The 17882-nt window shown below is 38.2% G+C and overlaps 1 protein-coding gene across 5 annotated transcripts in view; it reads right to left on the minus strand.

Annotated features, from left to right (window-relative positions):
• LOC124868700 (potassium voltage-gated channel subfamily KQT member 5-like) overlaps positions 1–17882 on the minus strand; it is a 159115-nt gene that overhangs the window by 14091 nt on the left and 127142 nt on the right. For 3 of the 5 annotated variants that reach the window (XM_047366210.1, XM_047366209.1, XM_047366207.1), the window contains exons 5-10: positions 17548–17673; positions 16649–16759; positions 14671–14766; positions 12638–12732; positions 7141–7167; positions 1336–1392 (exon numbers count right to left, since the gene is read on the minus strand). In XM_047366210.1, coding sequence (XP_047222166.1) covers positions 1336–1392; positions 7141–7167; positions 12638–12732; positions 14671–14766; positions 16649–16759; positions 17548–17673 — 512 coding nt within the window. The remainder of the gene's footprint in view (positions 1–1335; positions 1393–7140; positions 7168–12637; positions 12733–14670; positions 14767–16648; positions 16760–17547; positions 17674–17882) is intronic. The other 2 variants (XM_047366212.1, XM_047366208.1) reach the window with 1 other exon arrangement.

Genomic DNA, 17882 nt, shown 5'->3' on the forward strand with positions numbered 1-17882 from the left:
TCCTCAGGAAGCTTTGTGTTCACTAATATTCTCTAAAGAACCTTCACAGAACAGCTGTATTAATACTGAGATTAAACGACACAGAGGCTGCTTCTAAAGGCAATCGCTTGCATTGGATTTTTAAGTGGAGTATAAAAATAAAGGAGTCTGAATAGAATGCACACCAAACTTTTTAGAATTATGTTTAAATAAATAAACAATAATAATACTTTCTTCCACATCACAATAATGTGATACTTTGTGTTGCTCTATTGCATAAAACATAAAAACACATTAAAGGTTGTGGTTGCAACATACAAAAATGTCAACAACAACAATGCATATTACATATTTAAAAGTCTCATTGATAAAAAAAAAAAACTCCCAACTTTTCTAAATATGTCTCATATTGATTATTTAAAGGTATATTTAAAGCTTTTATTACATATGAAACTTTACAAAGGACATTAATTGAAATTCACCTGTAAATTGCAAGAAAGCAGGAAAATGAGGTGAAAAGCGGGCAGGGAGTGTTTGAGTGCGTGTTTAATACACAGTGGTAGCATGCAAAAGCAAAGGCAACAAACCCAGCCAGGACTCATTTAAAGTGGCTACGTTCAATGCGTTAAAAACACGAGTTGTAATTTTGCTTCCAAAAAAATATATATATATATATACAGTATATATTGTCAGCAAATTACTTGATAAGATCCGTGCTTTGTTTCTGCAAAATTATTCAAAAGGCACCATAATATAAGCTCTGGGAAATGATTTCCAAACAGGCATTTTCGAGGAACTACTTTTACAACTACATCTGCCTGCTGATTAATACACATTTGTTACCATCAGTAAGTATTGAAGCTTGGTTTCAGAGGCCAATCTTGCAGTTGGTCATTGTGACGTGTGATCTTGTTTATTAGATTTGATGACAATAAAAAGCAAAATGTTAACATTAATAAGAGAAATTTTGAAAGAAGAAACAGCAAGGTAGTTTGCAGTTTAGGTTTAATTTAGAGAAGTGGGTGAAGAAAGAAAGAATGACACAAAAAGCAAGAACATTTCACTCAAGAAAAAGCTCATAGATGTTGATTAATTCACTGAATTTGCAGCTGAGAGCACAGCCTGGCACAAGTGTTCATAATGTTTTAATAAAATCAGGCAAGTAGTACATCACTCAGGCACATATCAAACAAAGGCAGATTATTCCTTTAAGGGGACTGGTGTCTTCCTCAAGGAACCAACTTGCTCTGGCCTTTCTGAGGCCATGCAGCCTCCAAGGGACACCCATGCACCAAGAATTAGTCAGCATTCCCAAAGAAAAACATCATGGAACATGGGAGCAGAGATGCTGTGTACCTATGTTTCCGAGCGGTACACCTCCTCAGTAGCTTCTGCTTATTACTATGAATTTTACTAAAAACCAAGGGGAGATAGACACATGATGATTTGTTACTTGATGCAGGAAGAGATGAGAGAAAATGTTTACCTCAGAGTATTGTAAGGTGAGAAAAAATACTTTCAGTTTTATTACTCTTCTTTCTTGTTGCTGCTGAATTACATACAGGTGTCCCTCAGTAAATTAGAATATTATCATAAAACTATCAATTATTTATTTCAAAAAGTGAACGAGTCATGAATTTCAAGTTTTTATTCTTGTTCATTATAATGAGTAGGGCTTACAGCTATTGCAAACTCAAAATTTGTTTCTTAGAAAATTACAATATGACATATGACCAATAGTTTTAATACAGAAATGTCAGTCTACAGAAAAGTAGGTAAATGTACTTTAAAGTATATGAATTTCATGTTTAGTTGGGGCTCTAGGTGTGGTAAGGAGGTAAGTATCCTGTAGTTGTAATGAGATGTTAAGGAAACGTATGTAGTTTTAATAGTGGTCTTCAGATTGTCTGCTTGGTTGGCTCTCGTGTCACAGAGGGATAGCATGGTCATTTTTTTTTTGCCAGTGTGGGCAAGTGCTGACTCGGCTGGACAATAAAATCGGCATTTTTATAAAGATTGTCAGCAAAAGGAATACTGAAGGGCTCTAAACTTTCCTAGATGACGACTGTGCTGACTTTAGACTTAATAAACACAGTTGGCCAACAGCAGCAGATGACATGACACCCCAAAATCATTCATGACTGTGGAAACTTAACACTGGACCTAAAGCAAGTTGGATTATGTTCCTGTTGTCTCTGATTCAGGAATAGCTTAACAAAAGAAATCAAATAGTTGTAGTCAATGTCCTGGTCACGTCTGTGTGATGGCTGTTGAAGCACCGACTTCATCCGCAGTCTACAATTTGTGAATCACACTTTTTCCTTTCCATAAACATTGCATTAATTTTCTTGCATTTAGCTCGCTGAACAACAAGCTTCTTTAGTAATGACCTTTTGTGTCTTCGGCTTCTTGTGGAGGTTGTCTAGTGGACAATTGTTAATCTTAAGCATGATTTTGTGAGCCATAACATTTCTGTATTTAAAATCTTTTTTTTTGGTCTTTTGAAATATTAAATTCTTTTGAGAAACAAAATTAACTAAGCCATAACTTCTTTATAAACAGAATTAAACACTTAAGAAGTATTTATCTGGCTGTTATGAATCTATATTATAAAGGTTTCCCTTTTTGAGTAAAATTACTGAAGTAAATTAGCTTTTGATCTTCTTATTAATTGAGATGCACCAGTTAATGTATGCCAAAAGCCCTATGCAAGAATGTCCATAAACAGCAGTCAGCGCTGATGTTTCAGCCTGCCAAATGCTGGGATTTAGAGGCAGCAGTACAGGGGCTAAGTGGACGAAAATGAACATCTACTGCAGAACTGTCCAAAAAAATGCTGCAATTTGGTGACTCATTCGCTTCATGTCGATATTCCTCCTTTTACCATGTGAATTCAAGAGAGGCATGACAACAAGTGCCAGAATCACAGCACGAAGCCAGAATCCTTGTAGCAGAGTCCCGTGGATCTGTCATGGAGTGACATTTTGGACTTGTTGGTTTATTTTGTAATTTTGATTCTCCTTATGGCTCTTTTTTTATTTCTTAAGTTATTGTTTTTATGTTCCCCTCTAGTTTCTCTGTTTACTTTAGTTCATAGTTATTCTAGTTCTTTATTTCCTCCTCTGATTTATTCTCTTGCTTAGTTTGTGTTTTCTGTTTCAGTCCTTTCACCCATCCTCAGCCTTTGTATTTGTTTCACCTGTTCCTTGTCACACCTGTTCCCTGTTTCTTTGATTACTTGCCTTTTGTTCCCCTCTCTGTGCTCTGTGTATATTAGTTGTTCTGTTTGTTTAGTTCCTCGCTGGTTCCTTGTTTCTATGTCGATGATGTCTATGCTTCGTTTATGCTACGTTTCTATGCTACGTTTCTATGTCTATGCTTTGTTCATGCTTCGTTTATGCTACGCTTAGGATTCCTATGCTTCGTTTGGACTATGCTATGCCTTGCTATGAGTACCTGCAGGTTTGCGCAAGTTTTGATCTTGTCCTTGTTTCATCCCTGCAGTGTGTTTTGTTACCTTTTGGACTTTTATGAATAAAGTAGGAAGTAACTATGATGCGGCTACCGAGCTCTGTTCTGCGCTTTGGTCCGACCCACAGTCCTTCTCCGACAGGATCACTGTTGTTTGTTTGTTTTTATTGTCATTTATATATTAGCTCTGCGGCATTTTTTTTCCTAAGCACGTATTATCTTCTGAGTCTCTTAGATTAAGTAACACAGCTGCAGCCCGCTGTATGCAGAAGCTGTTTAATCTCTCCTGAGAATCATTCATAGCGATGCTTCAACATATTGTTCACAGGGTATTATTCAGGCCTTTTAATCTGCCTATTTCAAAAACTTTTACAGTTTGAACAACAATGCGGCATCACACTGGCCCCGCTGTCCTGAACGCTATCCTCCCATAATGAATCTGGAAATGCATCACCACCATTACTACATACCATTTAAATGCATGTGCTAAATAAACACAGACTAACAAAGAAGAATGGATCACAAATAAAACTTAACAGCTACCTGAGGCAAGATGGTGGTTGAGAAAAAGACAATATGCTTTTCTGCATTAGTGGGTTTTTTTGGTACAAAATGAAAAATGTCTTTGGAATTATGGTTTTTGAGAGGAAGCACTAAACAAACAGACGCAACAATGAGTCATGGAGCGCCTGAGTAAAACGGCTTTTAGTGGAGCAAAATAGCATTACCCTCTGCCTGTAGCTGCTCTGATTAGATCAGTTTTGCTGTGTCAATGTAGTTAACACAGCCCAAAAAGCTTTTCCCTCTCCCTGTGCTGCAGAGAGATCAATGAAATTCTCCAAGCTTTCATGTGTAAAAAAGGTGAGTTTTTACTCCATTAGGAGCTGTTATTGCATGGTGATGCTGTATTTTTGAAAAAGCACTTCTGCACCTAATTAAATCAGTTTTATGATGTCTTCAAATGTGTGAGCGCTGCAGGAGGCCACACAATGCAGGAAAACTCTATGAGAATATTTTTGCAAGAAGAGATGTTTCGCCCATATTCACTGTGAATTTATTCAAAACATGTAACTTCTTCAAAGTAATTTAACCACATGGCAAGTCCTGCTCCATCTTTTAAAGATATCAACACTATTCCACCAGCATGAAATCACTGACCTTCTGAGTGTATAAATGTCTTTAAAAGACTTGGTTTATTTTCTACAAAAAAAGATAGTGATTTTGCATTCTTGCCAACTAATTATTTTCTCTATACAAAAACTAAATTTTTGATACTCTATTTCAAGCTGCTCTTGTCACAACAAATTGTGAGCTGATTAAATTGAATTGAATTGAATTTGAATGAGTCACTCAAAAGCACAAAGAGTTATACTCCATGGGTGGATTCAGTCACTTGGTCAGAGTGTTTCAGAATCTTTTAGCTAATACTGGAGTTTTGTTACACACAGCTTCATTATTGATAGGGATCGGCAACATTGAGTTGTTTACTGTCTACAGAATGCTTTTTTTATGGTAATACCAATTTCAAAAACAATGGGTCGTCCTGAATAAATGATAACAATAAAATATTTGTTCGTTATCGTCGTCTTCCGCTTTATCCGGGACCGGGTCGCGGGGGCAGCAGACTCAGCAGAGATGCCCAGACACCTCCCCCAGCTCCTCCAGGGGGAGCCAAAGGCGTTCCCAGGCCACCCGAGAGACATAGTCCCTCCAACATGTCCTGGGCCGTCCCCTGGGCTTCCTCCCGGTGGGAAGTGTCTTGAACACCTCCAGAGGAGGATGTTCCAGGAATCATCCGATATAGATGCCCAACCCAAAGTTCATGACCATAGGTGAGGGTAGAAACGTAGACTGACCGGTAAATCAAGAGCTTCGCTTTTCGGCTCAGTTCTCTCTTCACCACAACCGACCGGGACAGTGCCCCCATTACTGTGGCAGCTGCACCGATCCGTCTGTCAATCTCCCGCTCCATTCTTCCCTCACTCGTGAACAAGACCCGAGATACTTGAACTCCTCCACTTGAGGCAGGAACTCCCCTCCAACCTGAAGAGGACAAGCCACCCTTTTCCGGTCAAGAACCATGGCCTCAGACTTGGAGGAGCTGATCTTCATCCCAGCCGCTTCACACTCGGCTGCGAACCGCCCCAGTGCATGCTGTAGGTCTTGGCTAAAGTGGGCCAGCAGTACAACGTCATCTGCAAAAAGAAGAGACGAAATCCACTGGTCCCCAAACCAGACCCCCTCCGGACCTTGGCTGCGCCTAGAAATCCTGTCCATAAAAGTTATGAACAGGACTGGTGACAAAGGGCAGCCCTGCCGGAGTCCAACATGCACCGGGAACAGGTCCGACTTAGTGCCGGCAATGCGGACCAAACTACTGCTCCGCTCGTACAGGGACCGGATGGTCCCTAATAAAGGGTCCCCGATTCCATACTCCTGGAGCACCCCCCACAGGGCACCACGAGGGACACAGTCGAATGCTTTCTCCAGGTCGACAAAACACTTGTAGACCGGTTGGGCAAACTCCCATGAACCCTCGAGTACCCTATAGAGGGTATAGAGCTGGTCCAGTGTTCCACGGCCGGGAAGAAAACCACACTGCTCCTCCTGAAGCCGACGTTCGACTATAGGCCAGACTCTCCTCTCCAATACCCTGGCGTAGGCCTTACCAGGGAGGCTGAGAAGTGTGATCCCCCTGTAGTTGGAACACACCGTCCAGTCACCCTTCTTATGAAGGGGGACCACCACCCCAGTCTGCCAGTCCAGAGGCACTGTCCCCGTCCGCCACGCAATGTTGAAGAGGCGTGTCAACCATGACAGCCCCACAACATCCAAAGACTTGATATACTCAGGGCAGATCTCATATAATAAAATAATATATGTTGTTTTCAAATCCTGCAAACTGATACTACTACTATAATTACTATTTTTTCCACTGTCAGTTCAATGAAAGCGTTAATAAACGATAAGTTTATCAATCAAAATATTTACTTAATAGTACAATTGGTCCAATTAATATAATTGCTGCGATCATGTAAGCAATTAAAGACTCTGGACTCTATGTGTTGATACATTTATACCAAAAAAGGATGATTTATTAATACTTGTTGCTTATTGTAATAAATAAAACTAAATGTTATGACAAATTTCAAAGTTCATATGCCCCATCTCAACTGCTTGATTCAAAATCCTTAAAAAGGTTGTGGTTCACTTGCTTTCTGGATATGCACAAGGACCAGAGAAACAAAATAAAGTACAAACTAAACAGAAATTAAAAACTTTGACCAAATCAGGCAAAGACGTAGATACAAATAATAGCATTAATGTTAAAAAATAGTATAACAGTGGTCATGTGTGTAAATAGTAAATATGTGATTGCAAAACTTTATTCTTTCCCTTGTTAGAATAACACGACTGCAGAACTTTGCAGGACGTGGTACCAAGGGTAAATTTAAAAAAATCAATCAGTATAGTGGCTGAAGAACCCCAACTTGTTTCCAGTTAAAGGTATTGACTGAATAATGGCAGCAACTGGAGATTTTTTGATTCTGATCATGAAAAACAAATAGCAGTAATGACTGAGTGGTGGAGCGGTATAGACTCGTCCTTGGTTTGACCCCCATCTGAGTTCCTTAATCACATTTCTAACAGCAGCTAACACAGTGAATGTGCAGTGAAGTAGTCACAAACCTGGTGGTTGACTCTCCCTGCTCCTTCCTTGAGTGGTGGATGAGAAAAAGAGAAAAAAATGACAAAACATTTTATTAAAGGCTTCTCTAATAAAAATAATAATAAAATACTGGTGCTTTTGCATACCGTAACTCTAATTGCAGTATGCAACAACCTTCAATTAAAGCTAATTATACTACAATATTAATGACTGAAGTAGGAAATGTTGGTATTAATTTATTTTCACACAATATGAAAATCTTCCAGTCAAGAACTACTTTTGAAAAAATGTATAATAATATTATTTATTGAACTTCAGCGCTGAGTACTTCTCAAACGTGAACAAAGTGACATGTTCATTGTGAGTAACTCAGATATCTTGTTTTGTTGTGTTTTCTTGGCACTTTTTTCAACATGTTCAAAACAATCTACGGCAGTCAAGTTGAGCTGGAGATTTAATTACGAACTATCTACACATAAGCATACTTACAGGGGTTGGACAATGAAACTGAAACACCTGGTTTTAGACCACAATAATTTATTAGTATGTTGTAGGGCCTCCTTTTGCGGCCAATACAGCGCCAATTCGTAATGGGAATGACATACAAGTCCTGCACAGTGGTCAGAGGGATTTTAAGCCATTCTTCTTGCAGGATAGTGGCCAGGTCACTACGTGATACTGGTGGAGGAAAACGTTTCCTGACTCGCTCCCCAAAACACCCCAAAGTGGCTCAATAATATTTAGATCTGGTGACTGTGCAGGCCATGGGAGATGTTCAACTTCACTATCATGTTCATCAAACCAATCTTTCACCAGTCTTGCTGTGTGTATTGGTGCATTGTCATCCTGATACACGGCACCGCCTTCAAGATACAATGTTTGAGCCATTGGATGCACATGGTCCTCAAAAATGGTTCGGTAGTCCTTGGCAGTGATGTGCCCATCTAGCACAAGTATTGGGCCAAGGGAATGCCATGATATGGCAGCCCAAACCATCACTGATCCACCCCCATGCTTCACTCTGGGCATGCAACAGTTTGGATGGTACGCTTCTTTGGGGCTTCTCCACACCGTAACTCTCCCGGATGTGGGGAAAACAGTAAAGGTGGACTCAACAGAGAACAATACATGTTTCACATTGTCCACAGCCCAAGATTTGCACTACTTGCACCATTGAAACTGACATTTGGCATTGGCATGAGTGACCAAAGGTTTGGCTATAGCAGCCCGGCCGTGTATATTGACCCTGTGGAGCTCCCGACAGACAGTTCTGGTGGAAACAGGAGAGTTGAGGTGCACATTTAATTCTGCCGTGATTTGGGCAGCCGTGGTTTTATGTTTTTTGGATACAATCCGGGTTAGCACCCGAACATCCCTTTCAGACAGCTTCGTCTTGCGTCCACAGTTAATCCTGTTGGATGTAGTTCGTCCTTCTTGGTGGTATGCTGACATTACCCTGGATACCGTGGCTCTTGATACATCACAAAGACTTGCTGTCTTGGTCACAGATGCGCCAGCAAGACGTTCACCAACAATTTGTCCTCTTTTGAACTCTGGTATATCACCCATAATGTTGTGTGCATTTCAATATTTTGAGCAAAACTGTGCTCTTACCCTGCTAATTGAACCTTCACACTCTGCTCTTACTGGTGCAATGTGCAATCAATGAAGACTGGCTACCAGGCTGGTCCAATTTAGCCATGAAATCTCCCACACTAAAATGACAAGTGTTTCAGTTTCATTGTCCAACCCCTGTATGTTATCTACTAAAAGTGCATAAGAATTTGGTGGACATTTTAAGTCTATTGATAAAGACTTTAGCCCAAATAATTTACCACCTGCACCTGAAAGCTTGATGTTCTTCAGGCTATTTTTGATGTTGTTTATTTGTGGAGAGCTCAATCTGCTGAGAGTGATGAAGACCAGTGGGTGTCTGAAGCTGTGGTAACCGATTAGAAAAAAGTATAGGGCAAAACTATTGCACTCGTGATTTATTGTTAAGAAACTAAAACTCACAAAAACACCAGTGTGTTTCTTAGAATCAGCAAGATACAATGGCTTTTTTGCTGAGGCACTGTTCTACCAACTGCTGCCTTAACAAGTGCTCATAATTTAGGAGAGGCAACACAATAGCATGCATCAAAAACAGAACTGACACACACTGACTATAGCAGCATGCAGATGGCGAAGGGAAACTAAAAATATGCTTGGAGAAACAAAGCTGTGTTTTCCACTTCTGTATGTCTTTTTCTCGTTTTAACTATATATTCGTACATGCCCATTTTATGCTGTTTAGATAGTTGTCCAAGTGTTTCCAGTTTCCAACACTAGTTTTACCAGAAACGTGGTTGCAGAGACAAAACTTGAATAATAAATAGGTTTATGTTATATTTGTAATGCCATAAAAACAACTCTTGTTTTCTGTTTTGAGGGTTTAAACATCTTTTGATTGTAATCAATTACATCTGACAGACTTGAATTGATAAGAGCACAGAGGTGTCCAATATAATGTTCTCACAGACATTTATTGTGTCTGTTATTAATCCCCATCATTAAAGGGATGGGTCAGCTTTTTTAAATAGGGTTCTACAGAAAGGTTAAGAGCATTCAGCATCTTACTCACAGCAGATAATTCATTAAACAACATCAACTTGGAGGAATGGAGATTAATGACCACGCAGGGATTTTAGCTACGAAGCAGGTGGATCCCCTTCCAAGTTGATTTATTAAAATTGTCGTAGCAGTGTATGTGACAACAACTTTTTAAACCTCTTCACCTCCATCAGTTTGTACCAGACTGATATTTACAAACACAATCCTAAGGTATGTTATACTACAGTTTGAAAACAAAAAACTCTCGAAATTAAAAATATTGTTGAATGGCTTTTAAGAGATGATTCAAGTACCTCTGTTTTATTTGCAGTTTTGGATATCGCAGTGTGGACACACAAGAATTTAAGAGGGATACTTTTCATCGTTACAGCTGCAGTTGTACTATTTCATGATGTCCTTATTGAATTTATTCATATACATTGTTTTTATTTGCATTGCTTGCTGAGAATAACATCTGGAAAGGGTGAACTAACTCTTCGCTTTTTTAATTTTGTCTTATCTGATTTGGTCATGACTCAGATTTCACTGCAGTAATAATTTTACAGCCTCAATCCCTTCTATCTTATACCCACTGTCCCTTTCATGGTTCATTTAACATGTACAGTCATCATAGTGATACTGTTTGCTATGTCAACTGAGGTGTAGTGAATCTGAAGTTTACCGGGACAATTGAATTGAGAGACTTACATTTTATTATGTTGGGTTTTTATTTGACATCCTGGATATTGTGCCATATTATTGCTTTATTTGTGGTATGAAAATTGTCACACTTTGTACTAATAAATGACTATGGTATGATAATTGCAAATGTGTAATGTGGTTTATTTTTATTTTGGACCTGCACTAAGATATGTTTGCTGTTGTCAGGATCCCTGACTAACAATTATAATTACTCCAAGGTTTCATCAATTTCTTTCTCAAATCAACAGAGGAGCGGAGCGCCACCACGTGCCACTGGATACTATTATCAACAATGAAGAGTGTGTTAGGGTCTGCTTCTTTAACAATAACCTTCCCTTTAAAAGATTATGCAAACTAGAATGGGTAAAAGTGATGCTCCACGGAGAAGGTATCTTGTACCAAAAGTAATGCAGTGTTAAAGGCAATTCTTTTATTGTGTTTCAAGCGGGCACTATTTCATCAATTGTTTTCCATTTTTTCACTACATTACTTCTACATTAAGGAATATATTGACTACTTGTAACTATAATATCTAAATACCACTAGTAGCCAAAACTAAATATTAAAAAGATTTAAAAAATCATTTTAGTTCCTGTATAAACTTATCTGGAGCACTAAACTTCGAAAGACATAGTTTTAACTGTTTCCGGGGAATAAAAAACTACAAAATACGCAGGGAAACATGACAGAAGTAAGAAAGTGTTCATACAAAAATGGTAGGTAATCAGATTTGATATTGTAAGAAATGAAAAGACTTAGTTCAGATTTTTGGAAGTGAGGTTCTGCGAAGTTATTAGCAGTAATAATTCTGAGTAATAAATCTCCTGTATTTGTGTAATTAATTTTTGCCTTTTGAACAACAGATGTAAAAAGACTGTGCCTTGTGCTCTGTTATTTTAAATGAGCTGAAGTACCTCAAATTCAAAGATGCTCAATTGGCACATTAAGGAAAACCATTGCCCTCATATATAAATATACCACAATATCTGCTCCTTTTGCCTCCTCAGTTACGTAAGCCTGTAAATGACCAGTCTATGTGATGGGTGTGAATCTTGTTCCTCTAAGGATACTTAATCTTTGTAGTTTGAAGCACCCTCCGCAGTTTTTGACACCTCTAATTGTTAAATTCACCTTTTATTGCAGCAGCATCATCATTTTACACCTGGAAATTTAATTTGAGTACATCTATTCCATGGGTAGATAATTGTCCTAACACACAGACGAGTGCCATTTGAGTGACGCAGATGAGTGTTGATCTCGATAACACGAGAGACATAGGCTATTGTATATGCCTAAACTTGCACATATCTGCAGTCAGTGAAATAGTCAATAACGTTTAATTCAACTTTGACTGTGACAAACAAGGCTGAAGAATGACTTTTCTGTCCTCCCATCAAAAACATAAATGTGTGGGATTTTCTAAAGGCATCTGGGATTGTAACTGAAACTTTGCGCTTTGGTTAGCAAGAACTATTTTAAGGTGAGATTGGCCTAAAACCTAATATGTAAATGTGAAAAAGCACGTCTTGCCCGATGGTATGAACGGTAAAGGATCTGTGATGCTGTGGACCTATTTCTCTTCCAAAGGCCCTGGGTACCTTTCCAAAGTGCATGGCATCATGAATTCCATGATATACCCTGACAGTTCAAATTAAAACCTGGAGGACTGTACCAGGACAGTAAAAATTGATTGTTGCTTGAGGACAGCAGGACAATCATCTAAATCCTTTGACTAAATCATCACAGAACATTGTACTATGGCTATCTCAGCCCTCTGACCTAAGTGCTAAAGTGCAGCCCTCTTTGACCCATGGACGGGTCAAAGATCCCTCCTTCTGTATCCTATAACTTTGCAAAATGTTACAGAGAACAACTTTGTGTTGTCCTGTTGGCAAAAGGAAGTCATACAATCCGTAAAAATAATTCTGGCACAGGAGATTTGTCTTGACATAGACTGTTTTCCTAGTTATCAAACGGATTAAATTTCAATTTTGGCTTTTTAGTAAAAACATTATGCTACTACAATAAAAATTGTATTTATTTTAGAATTTTTGACATCATTACCAGAGGATTCAGTAAGTGTTAAAGGGTGCTCAATAAATACGACAAAACAGTTATATAAAAGAGTTGGACAGCAACAAAAGTAAATCAGCTCAAATCTGAAGTCTAAAGAGTCTGACAAAGACACCAAATATAGACATCAGCTGCCATAGTTGTACCTACTTCGTAGGGCTGCAGGTATGCAACGCCTTCAAGTGAGGTTTCCAGGTAGCAACGGAAACCGAGTTCTCATCAGCCGCATAACTACGCCAAACACACTGCATGCAGAATACAAACAGAAAACACCCCCCAAAAATCCAGGTAAATAGAAAGCAAAAAACAAACAAGTTAAACAGGGTCAAAAAGGGCACCAGAAGGAAGAGTTTTAAAAGGATGAAGACAACGATAAAACTAATTAAAACAGATGATTAGTGAAAACGCAAAAAAAGAAAAATACACAGATGTGCCACACGTCTGGGGCTGGGTGGAGGTCAGGCATGGATACATGCCTCTGGATTGGTAGGAGGCTCTCATAGTGCCGCCACGTGGCATCCAGGTAGGATCTTGCGCTGTCAGTGGAGTAATGACGCCACGCAGCCTGGTATAACATTGGGAGGCATAAGATGAAGAGGAGACGCATGAGCAAAAGAGGCGGGCGATGAAGAAAAGGAATCGTGGAGAAATGTGAAGTGGGCAATAGGAAGTAAAGGGAGAAAGACTGGTATGTTTCTGGAAGAATCTGGAAAAAAATTGGATTTATGAGGATACCACAGGATGAGGAGGGTAGACAGAGTGACATTTATTGTGCTGCCGTCCAGGACGGAAAAAGAGAAATTAGAGGGTGATAAAATAGTAAAAAGGTTTTAATTACAGTCATTATTATTCAAATATTTACTTATAGTGCATTGAAAAAATTATTTTTTCTCTCTTATTTTGTCACATAACAAACGCAATCTGCAATATATTTTATTGAGATTTATGATAAACCAGCACAAAGCAGTACAGTGGTAGTGGAAGGAAAATGACACCTTTTTTAAAATTTCTTACCAATAAAAATATTTTAAGAAAATAATGATGTGAAGCTGCATTCATCCCCAAGTCAATACTTTAAAGAACAACATTTAGCCTTTATTGCTCAATTTTATTTAGGTATACAATAGTAAAGGGTGCTGAACACAAATTCATGCTACAGTTTTCAGGGTTTTTCTAATAACATTTTGAAAACAGTTTAAAATTTGTCTTCCATTTCACAATTATGCACTACTTTGAGTTGGTCTATCACATAAAATTGTAATAAATACACTGAAGTTAGAGGTAGTAACAATACAAAATCTGAAAAAAGTTCAGTGCTTTTGCATGGCAATGTAAACGTTTACCCTTTTTTAACCAAAGCAGTTCCAGTGCTGGTTCAGTACTAGTGCTAGACCTAGTATTAAAATGGTTTTACGCAGGGATGCAAGATATATCAGCATCAACAACGATACTGGTTTATGTTGGTCATTTTTTAACATATTTGTTTTGGTCCAATAAGCTAAACTGGACCACTATTAATCACCATTGTTTATTTCCATCTTGTTGCCGTTTGTGTATGTATTTCAGGAGGGGAAGGGCAGGGTGTTGGCCATGTGGTTTTTTTTTGGGCATCTGACAGTTTTAACAAAGAATTGATTACACTTTCCAGAACAGGTCCATGAAAAGGTGTCTCTAAGAACATCAAATATATTATATATTGTTTAAACATCCCTCTTTTGACACAGTAGTCAGTATACAGCAATACAATGTGTGTTGGCATCACAGTTTGCTTTGTTAGTTCTGTTGATGTCTTTTGTCATTAAATGTAAATTAAAGATGCCGTTGTCACTAAATGCTTAGTATAATAACGAGCGGCATTTGTAACTGCCTATGGTTGATACCCCTTTTTACCAGGATCTATAAATGACAGTTGGTAACATTAAAATGCTCAACAAGCTTTTATTGGTTGGTACTATAGGGCCACCAGCTCTTTAAGGTTGGTACTGGTGCTTTACAGCTGAAAGAAAAAAAACTCTGTTTAGGTTAGGCACTGGCTTCGAAACAGCACCGGAACTAATCGAATGAAAAAGAAAAACACACTAATGAGTGTCTTGTTTACAAGTACTGCTGCATTTAATTTACAGCAACACATTTACTCCTCTTTTAATGTATCACAGAAAAAACAAATAGGTAATCAGCTTTACCTGGATGAGATAGGCTGCAGGGTTCCTCCTCTTCTCAAAGTGCTTCTGTCTATGCTGCTCCTGGACCTTCAGGGCAAAGCCTGAGCCCAGAATACCCTGATGAGACATGCATTAGTTTGCTTTGTATAATTTAAACTCAGCCATTCAATGTTTCCTTTAAAGTAAATCAAAATACAGATATGGAAAGAAATAAGTGAGATAAGAAAATCTCTAGATGTTTTACCTTTTTTAATGTATAAATGATCTAACCTCAGGTGTACAAAACCACTCACTCAAATATATCAAAATATTAAGCAAAAATGCAGCTGAAATGGAAAGGTTTGAGAAAAATTAGGTACACCCCAGAACCATAGATACATGTAAAATATGTAAAATGCTAGAATATAAAGTAGATGTACTTTATTTTTACCATGACTGTGGGTGTCCCAAAATTCTGCAAAAAGTCAAATGACAATAACATAAATATGGTGGATCAGCTAATCTCCTCATTACCTCTGGTTTTCATGTTTGTGTATTATAGTCACAGCCCTTTCATAGTCCTATAGTTTTCACAAGCCAAAAATACGTATAAATGTTTTAAAGATTTGTTTCGCAGCTATAATGACCTTTATTTTGTCACTTTTCTTTGAAAGTAGGCAGACCTGAAATAGGGTGAAGAGTTTGGAGGACATGAAGTACAGGTCGCCACGGCCGGAACTCAGACCAGGGGACAGCTGCGTCGAGGGCCGAAGCCTTTCTATACATGGGCAGTGTGCTCTACTGTTGCGTCAGCGCCACACCCAAATACATTTACATTTGGAAACATAGACATAAAAAGCAGTGTCTCTCAAAGTGTGGACTCTAATCCAGATGCAGACCAAAAGGCAAGTGAATCCAGACCGAGTCCCCAAATAATTTTTAGAGAACTATCAGCGGAACCTGCCATGCCAGAGAGACCACAGCACAGTGTGGCATGCTGCTACAACACCAGTCATTAATAAATACAACGGTCATAGCAAAGTAGTTGATTCATAAACCAGGACAAGAAGTTCAACTTTGACCACACATGATGAACTGGAACCACAAAAAAAATGTCATGGGCCAAATTATTAACAAGTGATTTCAAAAACAGAGAGGAGAACAGCCAACGTGAGCACCCAGCAAACGTCTGTGCTAAAACACCTTTGCAAACATCTCTCAGCAGGGTTAGAGAGTGAGATTGTTATAAGTTTAGCTGCTTTTATGAATGCCATCAATTCCTAAAATGTTGTTCAGATTGTTGCTGCTTTGCTGTATTATGCACTCAATCTGGTGCCTAATACTGTGGGTGTGTTTACATTCATGTTTTATTATTAGCATAAACTCAATCTGCAGTACTTAATTGTGTTATGGAAAATACAGTGATTTACACTGTATTCACCATTAAACACCAGACATTCGACCAGACTTTTTGTATTGTTCCTTGTAAAGGATATATTAAACCACATTTTTTAAACAAAAATAGCCTTCAATGTTGCCAAATTACAAAACAACTAATTTAGTAATGTCAGTGCTACTCAATTAGGCTAATTGTCATGTAAAAGCTTGAAGGAAATAACACAGTCTGAAAAGAAAGAGCTATTGGCCACTGTTTACTTTTATAAAGCATCACAACTGTGGCAGTTCTATTTTGTTTTAACTGCTATTTGCTTCTTCTTCGCTACTCTTACAGCAGCGCTTTGGTCTTATGTCACATCTGTACTGTATCAAAACAATTTGTAAAACGTTGGAGTATAATTAGAAGTTGGAAGTGGATTCTGCCATAATTTCAGCAGGTCAAACCTTTACAAAAAAACCTTTAATAATAAAAACTCTTTATTTTCAGCTCTATAAATTTTCTTAGTAGGTATTATTATATAAAAATTCAAAAATGAGGTTATAAAAAGAAAACAAAAATACAACCAAATGCAGGAAATTAATACTATATAAAAAATAAATCACAGATAGAGAATTTACTTACTGCAGGCAAGGCAAAGAAGGAGATGCCCAGGAGGGCGAACCCTGCGGACAGCATCCGCCCTGTCCATGTCTTTGGTGTTTTGTCTCCATAGCCGATGGTTGTCAGGGTAATCTGTGGCAAAAAAAGATGTAACAGTCTAAAATAATGTTGGTACTGTGTGGTACTTCACTTTCTAAATGCAAACTATCCTACACAATTAGAAAAAATACTTTTTTGCTAAACACAAAAATGGTTTCACCACTCAAAGTCTACTGTAAATTCCTTCACACAAACCAAATAAAATAAATAACCTAGAAAGCCAAATTGAACTAATGTTTGAATTTCCCCTGGTGGTACTGACACCCACATAGACAAGTGCAGGAGTCATCAGTTCCCCTATATTGTCATTACCAAGCAGTAATCTGTGATAATGGTTTTCCACAAGTGTTTATTATTTAACATTTGTACATACAGTAAAACTAAATGCCAAAGACCCCAAAAACTATAGGCAGACAGACATGTTGCATCACTTCTGGCTTTTTTATCTGACTCGACATACAGATGTCTATCTGTCAGCTTTACATTTTTTCAGACTGTGGATTATCTTCAGCTGAGGCAATGGCTGTCATGAATGAAGAAGCCACTTATGTGCCATTATGAATCATCTGCTGAAAGCCATGAAGGACTCACTTTTACAGCAGAGCTGTCAGTTCTAAGGAATAAATCAAACCACAGAAAATAACACAAATGTTAAGCATCCAAAGTAGTAAAAAAACTCAGAAATTGTCATTGTGTGAACTCTAGTGTTCCAAGACATTCATCTGATATCTTATAGTGATGTCCAGAAACTGTCAGGATGATGATCTTTCTACCATCTTTTATTGAATACTGGCATTTACAGTTAATTTCTTAAAGCTCACCGTGCCCCACCACAAGGCATCAGCGTAGGTAGCAAAGTCTTTGTTGAACTTGTTCTCCACAAGGTAGACGAGGAACGAAGAGAAGATTAGAACCAAGAAGCCGATGTACCAGGCAGTTACCAGTTCCTGCAGTAAGGAAATCAGAAGAAGCAGTCTAATAATAAAAAATAACAGTAGATAAATCGATATTTCTATGAAAGTAGTGATCCCGTCTTGTGTTTTACAGTAAACCAGCTGCCCTCTTTTTTTTTTTTTTAGTGTCCTGTCCGACAGAGTAGCAGTGAGAATTATTGTCTGGGTGCCAAGAAGAAGCCCAACAGATTTACTTTCACAAG

Source organism: Girardinichthys multiradiatus, chromosome 5 (assembly GCF_021462225.1).
Source record: "Girardinichthys multiradiatus isolate DD_20200921_A chromosome 5, DD_fGirMul_XY1, whole genome shotgun sequence".
Taxonomy (NCBI): domain Eukaryota; kingdom Metazoa; phylum Chordata; class Actinopteri; order Cyprinodontiformes; family Goodeidae; genus Girardinichthys; species Girardinichthys multiradiatus.